Consider the following 10,124-nt stretch of genomic DNA (forward strand, 5'->3'; position numbering starts at 1 on the left):
GTGTGTGTGTGTGTATGTACGAGTGTGTGTATATGTGTAGGTATGTGTGTAGGTATATGTGTGTGTACATGTATGAGTGTGCATGTGTGTGTGTGTGGCTCAATAATAGCCTCTCAAAAGATACCAAGGTCCTGGGACTTCCCTCATGGTCCAGTGGTTAAGACTCCATGCTTCCAATGCAGGGGGAGTGGGTTTGATACCTGGTCGGGGAACTAAGCTCCCATAAGTCATGAGGCACGGCCCATAAAACAAAAAAGATATTCAGGTCCTATTCCCTGGAACCTACAGATGTTACTTTCTATAGCAAAGGAGACTTGCAGATGTGATTAAGTCAATAATCTTGAGATGGGAGAGATTATGCTGAATCATCCAGGTGGTCCTTAAACGTAATCATAAGGGTCCTTACAAAGGGGAGGCAAGAAGGTCAAAGAAGGAATTAGGACAATTGCAGATGGAACTGAGACAGGATGGGACCTGGGACCCTTTGCTGCAGTGCCGCAATCCTTGCACATGGACACACCTCTCCATGAGCAACAAAATACTAAGAAACTGTATGGGACTAAAGATAAATGCGTGCATGTGCATACACAGTTGGGGCAAATTCTGGACCCGAAAGATACAAAGAGACCGAAAAAATCCCAACTGCCACTTTTGAAGAGCCTGGGGCAAAAACAGGGTGTCGGGAGCAAAAGCAGGGGGCTGCGCATGCCCCCTGCACACACCACCACCTAAGGGGTGGGCAAAACACCTAAGCCACACCCCTGGCCCGACCCCTGGACACACCCCTACCCTCACCCCATATAAGGAACAAGCTTGCCCCCCCTCGGGGAGCGAGCAATCAAGGGAACCTTTTGTTTGTTCTCGTGGCTGCAGCAGGGGCACAATAAAGCCTTGCCTGAATTTCTTGTCTGGCCTCTAGTCAATTTCTATTGCTTGGGGAAGGCCAAGAACCCTGGTGGGTAACAGAACCAAGAGGGTGGAGTTATCTGAGGCAGGGGTCCCAAGCCAAGGAACGTGGGCAGCCTCTGGAAGCTGAAAAAGACAAGGAAATGGATTCTTCCCCTAGAGCCTCCCAGAGGAACCAGCCTTGCCGACACCTTATCTTTGGCCTAGTGAAGCTGATTTCAAACTTCTGACTTCCAGAACTGTGAGAGAATATATCTGTGTTGCTTTAAGCTACCGAGTTTGTGGTAATTGGTTATAGCCACCACAAGAAACTAATACAGTATGAATGTACATATATTTTTCTGTCTTTTTATAAAAATGAGAACTCACTTTACACAATACCTTCACTTCATATATCATGAAAGTGGGGCTTCCCTGGTGGCGCAGTGGTTAAGAATCCACCTGCCAATGCGGTGGACATGGGTTTCAGCCCTGGTCCGGGAAGATCCCACAAGCAGCAGAGCAACTAAGCCCGCGAGCTACAACTACTGAGCCTGCGCTCTAGAGACCGCGAGCCACAACTACTGAGCCTGTGCTCTAGAGCCCGCATGCCACAACTACTGAAGCCTGCGTGCCTAGAGCCCGTGCTCTGCAACAAGAGAAGCCACTGCAGTGAGAAGCCTGTGCACCGCAACGAAGAGTAGCCCCCGCTCTCTGCAACTAGAGAAAGCCCGCGCGCAGCAACAAAGACCCAACGCAGCCAAAAATAAATAAATAAATAAAATCTATTTAAAAAAATATATATGTATATCATGCACATGACTTTTGATCCTAAATCTTTCTTTCGACAGCTACAAAACATTTCATATTGTGAAAAGACCATGATTTTTCAACTAGTCCTCCACCAATAACCATTCAGATTGCTTCCAGCTTTGGGTCCTTAGAAAGATTGCTGGTAAACATCTTTGCCCTTGAATTCAAACATTATTTCTGTAGGATAGATGCATGAAAGTAAGACTGTGTGTCCAATGGTATGCACATTTGAAATTTTTACTTTATGTACTTTATGTATTTTCTGTTTCGGTTAATCACAACAAGCATATATTACCTTTATAATAAAGGATATATGCATAAAGTAAAAAAGGCACAGCCGCCGACTACTTTGCATCAAACATTGAGAGAGAAAGCCCGTTTGCTCTTACCCTGCAGAAGGAAACGGGCTGGGACTCCCCCACTTGGCCTGGACCATGCACAGGGCCAGAGTCGTGACTCATTGGCCTCCTGCAGTCCTAGACGCACCCTGGCCTTGTTCTGCAACCTTGGCCTGGTTGCTTAACTTCTCTGGGTCGTAACCCACTCTCTTCCCCCTTCTTCCTCTTGGTTCTGACAGACGCAGCCCCTTCTGGCACAGCTTATCTGAAACACCCACTAAAAGAGGGGAAAGTCTCTGTCCACCACAGTAACTGTGTGTGGCCCAGGGCACTCGGCCTGGGGCATGTGCCTGCCACTGTGCTCTGAATAACCATCACATCTAGAGGACAACACACAGCAAAGGGCAACGATCTTGGCTCTGCGTTCTAGGCTCCGGCAATGGCCTTGACTTGGGTGTTAGGAGACAGCCTTTGGCCCTGTTTGTCCTCAGGCAAGTTGCTCCTTCTCTAAGTCTGTTTCCCTTCCTGTGAAATGGGGGTGTCAGTCATAGCCTTGGCGACCCCAAAGAACCTCTATGAGGATCAAATAAATAAATGCAGCCCCCGTTTCGAGCTGACCACTCTTTGAGAAAACACGGCACTGGGCACACTTGAGGATTCTCATCCATCGGAAGAGTCTAAGTATGGAGAATGCTGGCATGGAAGACTTGCCAATAGAACCGTAATTCACAGCTTACAAACAAAAGGATCCGGAAGGATGTTAGTGAGTCAGGATCTAATTCCAACCCGTGTTCTCTAGATCAAAGAGCTTAAGGGAAGTCCCCATGATCCCACAGCAGGTCCAGGGCTGAAGGGAGAGGAGGACCAGAGTCTGAGGCCACTGTTTCCAGAAGTGGTGACATCATGGTCATTGTTAGCTTTCCTCCCGGGTTTCCTTAACCTGAGAGGACTTGGCAGCTCCTGGGACAACACGCTACCGGGCACGTAAAGACAGACTTGGAACTTAGCCACACACTGGTCCAGAACATACCAATTGGGCATCAACGGGTTCTCTGTGCCCCTGAACATGATTCCGACATTGGTGGCGTGGTGCCAAGAGGAATAGAAGTCCGTGTAGTCGCCTGCGGGGGAAAGGTCGGGAGATGCCTTCAGTGACCTGGATTCCGCAGGTCGGAGAAGGGCCAGTTCCGAGGCAGGGTCAGAGCGGGAGAACAAGGAGGGGTGGGCGGAAGGGGCCGGGAGAGCACGCCAGACATGCGACACAAATTCGCCTCACTAAAAATTCGTTTTGAGAACTCCCAGTTGAGAAACGAAAAAGAAACAAGGAGCCGAGACTTCCTGAAACAGACAATGGAATTTGCAAAAGAGTGGCAGACCCCCCTCCCACCCACGGGCTCCGCTCGCCAGGCCTTTGCTCCAGCTGTGCCTGCCCCTGAGCAACAGCTGCTCCGTGTGCATCCTGGTAAAGGGACTGGACTCACCTATGGTGGCCGGAAGATGCATTGTGGCGGAAGCCTGGGAGGTGAATGCACTGAAACACAGAACAAGGGGCTTCAAGGTCAAGCTTTGGTCATTCACAGGCTCAGCCTAGATCATGGCCCAAGTCCTGCTCACAATCTCCAGCGAGCGCTTCCAGACTGGCCTGAGGCCACCCCAGGATGGGCATCCACCCACTAAAGACAAGTTGCCTCTCCCCCGCTTCTAGGTTCCACTCTAGGCAATGGGCTATATTACCCCTTGTTTGGAAACCAGACAAGGACACAAATGATGCTGAAGAGGAATGGCTGAGTGAGCAAGGGAGTGGGCCGGTGGGCCAGGCATGGCCTGGACACCCCAGTCCAGGCAGAGAGGTAATCCCAGTCGGCCCAGAGCCCTCTCACCAAAATGCAGCCCAGGTCCGGGCTGGATGAAGCCAAGGCAGCCAACCTGTGACTCAGAACGTCCCTGACGACCACACCGTCCTCTTCCGACAAGCCAGGTCCCCTCCTCCCCACCCACCACGGTCCACGGGCTCCTCACCGCTTCCGAAGCTCCGTGTCATCTCTGAGCCTGGCCTGGCTGACGGACAGCAGGTTCTGCAACAATCCTCTTGCCTCCTTCCAGGCAGCCTGACCCAGGCCCATGAAGCTGTTGAGAGCTGGCTAGGACCAAGATGCACAGGAAGAAAGAAGATCACACGTGGGAAAGCCCCTTGTGCTACCCCTCCTACTGACAGGAGAGAGCCTGGCCAGCTTTCTGGGTCCCCTGTCACTTATCCCAGTTCATTCCAACTCTCAGGACTTTGGTTCTTAGTTCTGTCATCGAGCTGGGGAGACGTGTCATCTTTCCTGATGGGGCTTCATCCCCTCATGGACTTGCAATTGGCAAAGCCTGGGAGCTCCTATCTGGGACAGCTGCCTGGTTAAGCTTGGCCCCGCCTGCAGTGAAGATGGCTGCGTTCCTCCAGTGGGGGCCTCCGGTCTGCAGGGGTACTGCAGTCTACACCAATCCCCTTCACGTAAGTTAAGAAGAGGTTTCTGAGCCAGTGAAGTGTAGCAGAAAAAGCACTTGTGGATTCTCAAGGCCAGAGTTCCAACCCCAGCTCCAATCCTTGCAGCCATGTGACCTGGGAGAATTGTGTCCCGTTTCAGATTAGACCTTCATTCATCTAATGAGGATTCCATTCCTATGCCAGAGGGTCGTCATGATAATTGAACAAGAGATGTGTGTAAAACTCCTGACACATAGGAGGTCCTCAATATATATCATCTTCCTTCCGTGGAACGGGAGGGAGGATGCACACCAAAGCACTGGACCGTTTACAGGGAAGTAAATTCACGTCCATCACTCGTGTATGTATCCTTCAGGCTGACTCCTAAAATGGTGGCAACACAGAGGGCACTTGGGGCAAGCTGTCCATTCTTCCCAGGCTGGAATCAAACCTGGAGGGCAGGGCTCATGGCTCCCTCCCTCGGAGGGCCCAGCACCGGCCTGGAACAAGCAGAGACTCAACCAGCTTAAAATGAGGAAATGAACCAGTTATTGGAGAGCATCATCTCAGAGACAACTGGGGAGGGCCTAGGACTGCGGAGGGACTGACACTCTTTTTTCCGGACGCGCAGGCTCAGTGGCCATGGCTCACGGGCTAAGCCACTCCGTGGCATGTGGGATCTTCCCGGACCGGGGCACGCACCCGCGTCCCCTGCATCGGCAGGCGGACCCTCAACCACTGCGCCACTAGGGAAGCCCGGGACTGACACTCTTCTCATCCAGGAACCCACCCTGCGCTGTCCCAAGGCTACCTCCTGCCAGCCTGTCTGTCTCACAGCCACCCCCCAACCTTACCCAAGTAAAATCTCTGAGCCCTCAAGGCACTACCTCTCTCAGAAACGGAAGGCAAAGGGCATTTTCTTAGCGGCATTTGCAACAAAGGCCACTGAGATCCAGGACAAGCCATGTCACAATGTCCTACCTGATCAAAGACATCCTGGTGTTGGGAGAGGACAGGCCCAGTGAAGAGGTGCTTAATGACACTGAGGTCTAGGATCTGGTCACCAATCGCCACGCCGATCCTTGGTCTTGGCTGGGAGGAAGGTGGCATGGTCAGCACTGGGCACAGCCTCAGCCGGCCTTGGCTCACTTACCCAGCAAGTCTGTCTGTTTACGAGCCCCTGGCTCTTGTCTTTACATGGCCCTCTGTGGAGAGGGACTGAGGAACTGGATCCTTAGCACCGTACCCCAGCTCCCTTTGCCTCTCAGAGGGCTGAAATTGACCCTGTGATCTCTGTCCGGGAAGAACCTGGTGCCATGTCTGCCTCTAGGACAAGAAGGGAAAAGAATCTGTGTTTCCTCAATGGAAAATAAATCAAACACCCCTTGGAGTGGGTAAGTTGAAAGAGGCCTAGTCCAAGCCCCTCATCCAGGCAAAGTCCCCAGCAAAGCTCCTCAGGTGTTGCTTAAATGCCTCTGATGATGAAAAGCTCACCACCTCACCGGGCAACTGGATTATTTCTCAGGTTTAACCTAGGCCTTCCCTTGGGGACAATTCCTCTGCACAGCAGAGCGTGTCCCAGGCACAGTGCTGAGGGCCAGGGGCTTGGACTAATGAGCTCTATTATGGCTCAAACAGAGCAGAGCTCGGGTCACCAGGGAGCATGAAACCAGACTGCTCAGAGCAGGCAGGAAAAGTTCCTTTCTGCACCATCAAATCCCAGCTTCAGCCCTGAGTGTGACAATGTCGCAAATATTTGGCAAAGCCTGACCTTTGTCCACATGGCCCTGAAATTTGCTCATCAACAAGGAACTTGAGAGCATGTCTGCAGACTCGACCTCCTAAAGCTCTGTCCTGAGCTGAGCTTCCAGCTCTCCTGAACCACCAGCTTTGCCATTTCAGTTCCAGGGAGTTTAGAGGTGGGGCTACTGGCTGGCCTTATCTCCAGTGGCTGCTCATTTCAGGGGGCTGAGAGAAGATGGCTATCCCTCCGTGCGCAGGGGTAGACCGGAGCCACACCCTCACCTGGCCCTGAGGCCCCGGGCAGACCCTGCTCATGAGGAAGCTGCCTGGAGAGGGTGGTTCTCATTCCCAGCTCCCTGGGCCTCATCTCCCTGGGCAATGAGCTGGGCCACCTGGACCCCAGCGGCTGCCCACTTAAGGGATATGCAGGCAGACCCCTGGGCCACTTCTCTGACCCTGGCCCCCACACCAAGCTGCAGGAAGGAGCCGAGGCCACTGAGCAACATCAGAGACCTAGTCCCAAGTGTGGCTGCCTGCCTCCTCGGCTGCAAGCATGGCGAGAAGCCGCCCTTGTGTTCCAAACCCTGGCAACTGTGAAACCACATGTTGAATCTTCTAGACCTAGACGTGAAGACGTGAGACAGTGAGTCCCTCTACTTTAACTGTTGGGAGTTATTTTCTTCAGCGTTGGACTCCCGATCCCTGGGGTCCTGCCTACTCTGTCATTCACCATCTTATCATTTTGGACAAGTCCTTGGTCCTCTGAGGGCCTCAGGTTCCCATGTATAACCTGAGGGAGACAAATTAGTAAGAGATATCCTAAGTCTAACTTTAAGAGAATGCGTGTGCATTGCCTCCGCTTTATAACATTTGGTCATATCCCACAGAATGTTGTCCAAAGGAGATCTTTACCCACCTCCCAGCTTGACAGAGGGAAAAGCATGGGGTTTGGGAGCTCACAGCTGTGGGGTGCAACCCCAAATCTGCCTCTTACTGGCTGTGAGACCTGGAGCAGGACTCTTAGCCTGAGCCTCAGTTTCCTCATCTGTAAAATGGGGACAGTAGCCCAACAGCAAGTTTGTAGTGAGAATTCAATTAATTAACATCTGTAAATCTCTTATCACCAGACCAGACACAGGGCAGACATTCACTCAGACAAAAAAATTTATGGGGCATCTCCTTCAGCCCAGCAGTATACTAAGGCTGCAGAAGCACTGAGGATAGAGGAGAGACATGGCTCCCACCCTCCAGAAGCAAAAGGAAGCACACGGTGAGGTGACAGACGATAACTGTGGCTGGAGTTCAGTGAGCGTGCTTAGGGGACAGCTCTCTCTGAGGAGGTGACATTTAAGCTGGGCCCAGAAGAGTGAGAAGAAATCAGGCATACACAGAGTAGGAAAAAAAGAGTATTCCAGATAGAAAGAGCAATACGTGTGAAGGTCCTGAGGCAGGAAACTGCTCTTAGAAAGTTCCAGAAACTGGGACTTCCGTGGTGGTCCAGCAGTTAAGACTCTGCGCCTCCAATGCAGGGGGCCTGGGTTCGATCCCTGGTTGAGGAACTAGATTCCACAGGCTGCAACTAAGAGTTTGCTGCAAACTAAAAGATCCCCAGTGCTGCAACTAAGACCCAGCGCAGCCAAAGTAAATAAATAAATATTTAAAAAAAAAAAAAAAAGAATGTTTCAGAAACTGAAAGGCAGCCAGTGTGGCTAGAGAGAGCAGAGGGTCTGGAGGCAGAGGCAGGGCCGGAACCATGGGGACTTGAGCACCTTGGCCGTCAGCTCCAGATTACTGCAGCGTCTGTTTCTCAGAAGCCACGGTCCCTGTCTTCACAGAGAGAGCCAGGGTCTGCTCTACTAGTCCATGAGCAACCCACGATGGAGGGAGGGTGTCCCGTGTGCCTTTGATCCCCAACTCCCAGCCCAGAATCTGGCCCAGGGTTGAGGTTCATAAGCATTCACTGAATAAAAGAATGACTAAAATGAAAGCCGGATTAATTCACTATTGTTCCACCCAAATTATGCACGGCTGGCCACTGGCATGGAGGAGAGGGAGGCTGTGCGTGGGCGACTAGGTCAGCCTGGAGAGGCAGCCACCACCTTTGGAATGTCCAGTGCCTGCAGCCATAGCTTCAGACACAGCCTGTTCCACTTGAAGGCCCTCAGCCTTCTGCAATGCCCAGGGGGCCCACTCCCAACCCCCAGCACTCCTTTCAGAGGGCAGTGAACCTCCCTAGTGGCTGTCCTTGCACATTCTAATGTGGAACAGCTGGGGCATGGAGTCTGAAAGCCACTAGCCATACCCTAAGGGGCATTCATTCCAGAATTTTCTGGGAGAGCAAGTCAGAGCACCCCCCCCTCCAAAGGCTTCTGCCTAATGGATTTGTGGAGTAAAGGTTGAGGACACACAGCTGAGGACAAAGTGTCAGAGGAGTGCAGGGGAGGGCTCGCCAGCAGAGTGCACTTGGCTAACGCAGGTTAAGGTTTAACATGCCTCTTATTTGTATTTGCAGCCCTCCAGGGGACTGAGTGTTACCTTTTTGCATCCTTGCAACAACTGGCCAGGCCAGGCAGTTGTGAAACCACATGTTGAATCTTCTAGACCTAGGCATTTTTTGCCATGGGGGCAGGGAACCCAGTTTCCAGGAAGGGGCTAACTGACAGGAACTCCATTTAGCAAACAGTTCCCGAACACTTGGGCACAAGCAGATTCTGGGCTTCTATGAATCAGGAGTTTACCTTTAAAGTTGGGAGCAGAAAGCTAAGCCCAAAATACCATGAATAAATCCAGGGGAATCTGCTTTCCCCACCCAGGGACCTTCTTATATATTTGTTGATAAACCCCCAGTTTTCAAAGATTTCTTTCTGCCAATCAGACTACACTTACTAAGTGAAATTTCATTTCTCTGCCCAAAAGGGCTTCTTCTGATCAGCAAGGGAATGCCAGGGAGCCCAGGGAGCTGAAAGAAGGCCAGCTGGAAGTAAAGAAACGTAACCTCTTAGATCCCAGGCCTCTACTGCCAGCAAAGGCGCTCATCCCTCCGAGCTACTGAAAATACCGGGTCAGTTAATATTTCCCGAGTTCTAGGGTTAGAGGCTAACCTGGGAGAAAACAACCGGTTACAACGTGGTGCCTTGGGGGGAGACAACAAAGCCAAATGACTTCGGAGTAGGCAGTATGATTGTGTTTCAACTCCTCTGTAATAATAAGAGAACTTGCTCTGCCTACCCGAAAGGGAGACTCATATGTACCGTTTCATTTTGCGTTTAATTCTCACACAAACCTGCAGAAACTGAGGCTGAGAATTTCAATAACTTGCACATCTAGAAAGTTACCAGGAGGGATCTGAACCTACAAGTACTCTCCATGATCGGCCCCTCCAAAGAAAAAAGGCCCTTGCCTCCACCCCACCTCCCATCGCACTCCCCAGGGAGGAGAATGCGAGGCACCGCTCGTTAGGCCCCAAATGACACCGGCGGTCTTCGCGAGAGGCGTCTAGCAGGGAAACGACGGGCCCGATGTCCTGCTCCGTCGGGTGCTGGCGGAGGTGGCAGGGCTGGGCTGAGGCCAGGGGCGGAGCAGGAAGGTGGCGTGGAGGTCCCGGGCGGAGGGGAAGCCCTCCCTCCCCGCGCCCGGAAGCCGAACACTGCAGCTCACGTTGCCTTTGGTGGAGAAGACGCCGTAGGGCAGGTTGTGGATGGGGAAGTCGGAATCCTCGGCCACTGGGACGAAAGACATGCTGGTGGCACGGAGCAGGGTGGCGAGCTGCGAGCTGCGCGCGACCAGCAGGACTGGATTCGCAGAGGTGGTCGGGCAGGGTCGCGCCCCCTGCGGGCTCCGCCCCTTCAGGCCCGTCCCTCCAGAGCTGACGCTGT

The 10,124-nt window shown here is 52.3% G+C and overlaps 1 protein-coding gene across 1 annotated transcript in view; it reads right to left on the reverse strand.

Moving 5' to 3' along the window:
* FAH (fumarylacetoacetate hydrolase) overlaps window positions 1-10,124 on the reverse strand; it is a 30,172-nt gene extending 20,048 nt beyond the window's left edge. The window contains exons 1-5 of the mRNA XM_082647357.1: window positions 9,907-10,124; window positions 5,488-5,598; window positions 4,056-4,177; window positions 3,518-3,567; window positions 3,067-3,157 (exon numbers count right to left, since the gene is read on the reverse strand). Coding sequence (XP_082503483.1) covers window positions 3,067-3,157; window positions 3,518-3,567; window positions 4,056-4,177; window positions 5,488-5,598; window positions 9,907-9,987 — 455 coding nt within the window. The 5' untranslated portion in view covers window positions 9,988-10,124. The remainder of the gene's footprint in view (window positions 1-3,066; window positions 3,158-3,517; window positions 3,568-4,055; window positions 4,178-5,487; window positions 5,599-9,906) is intronic.

Source organism: Grampus griseus, assembly GCF_964374135.1.
Source record: "Grampus griseus genome assembly, chromosome: 2".
NCBI classification, from domain to species: domain Eukaryota; kingdom Metazoa; phylum Chordata; class Mammalia; order Artiodactyla; family Delphinidae; genus Grampus; species Grampus griseus.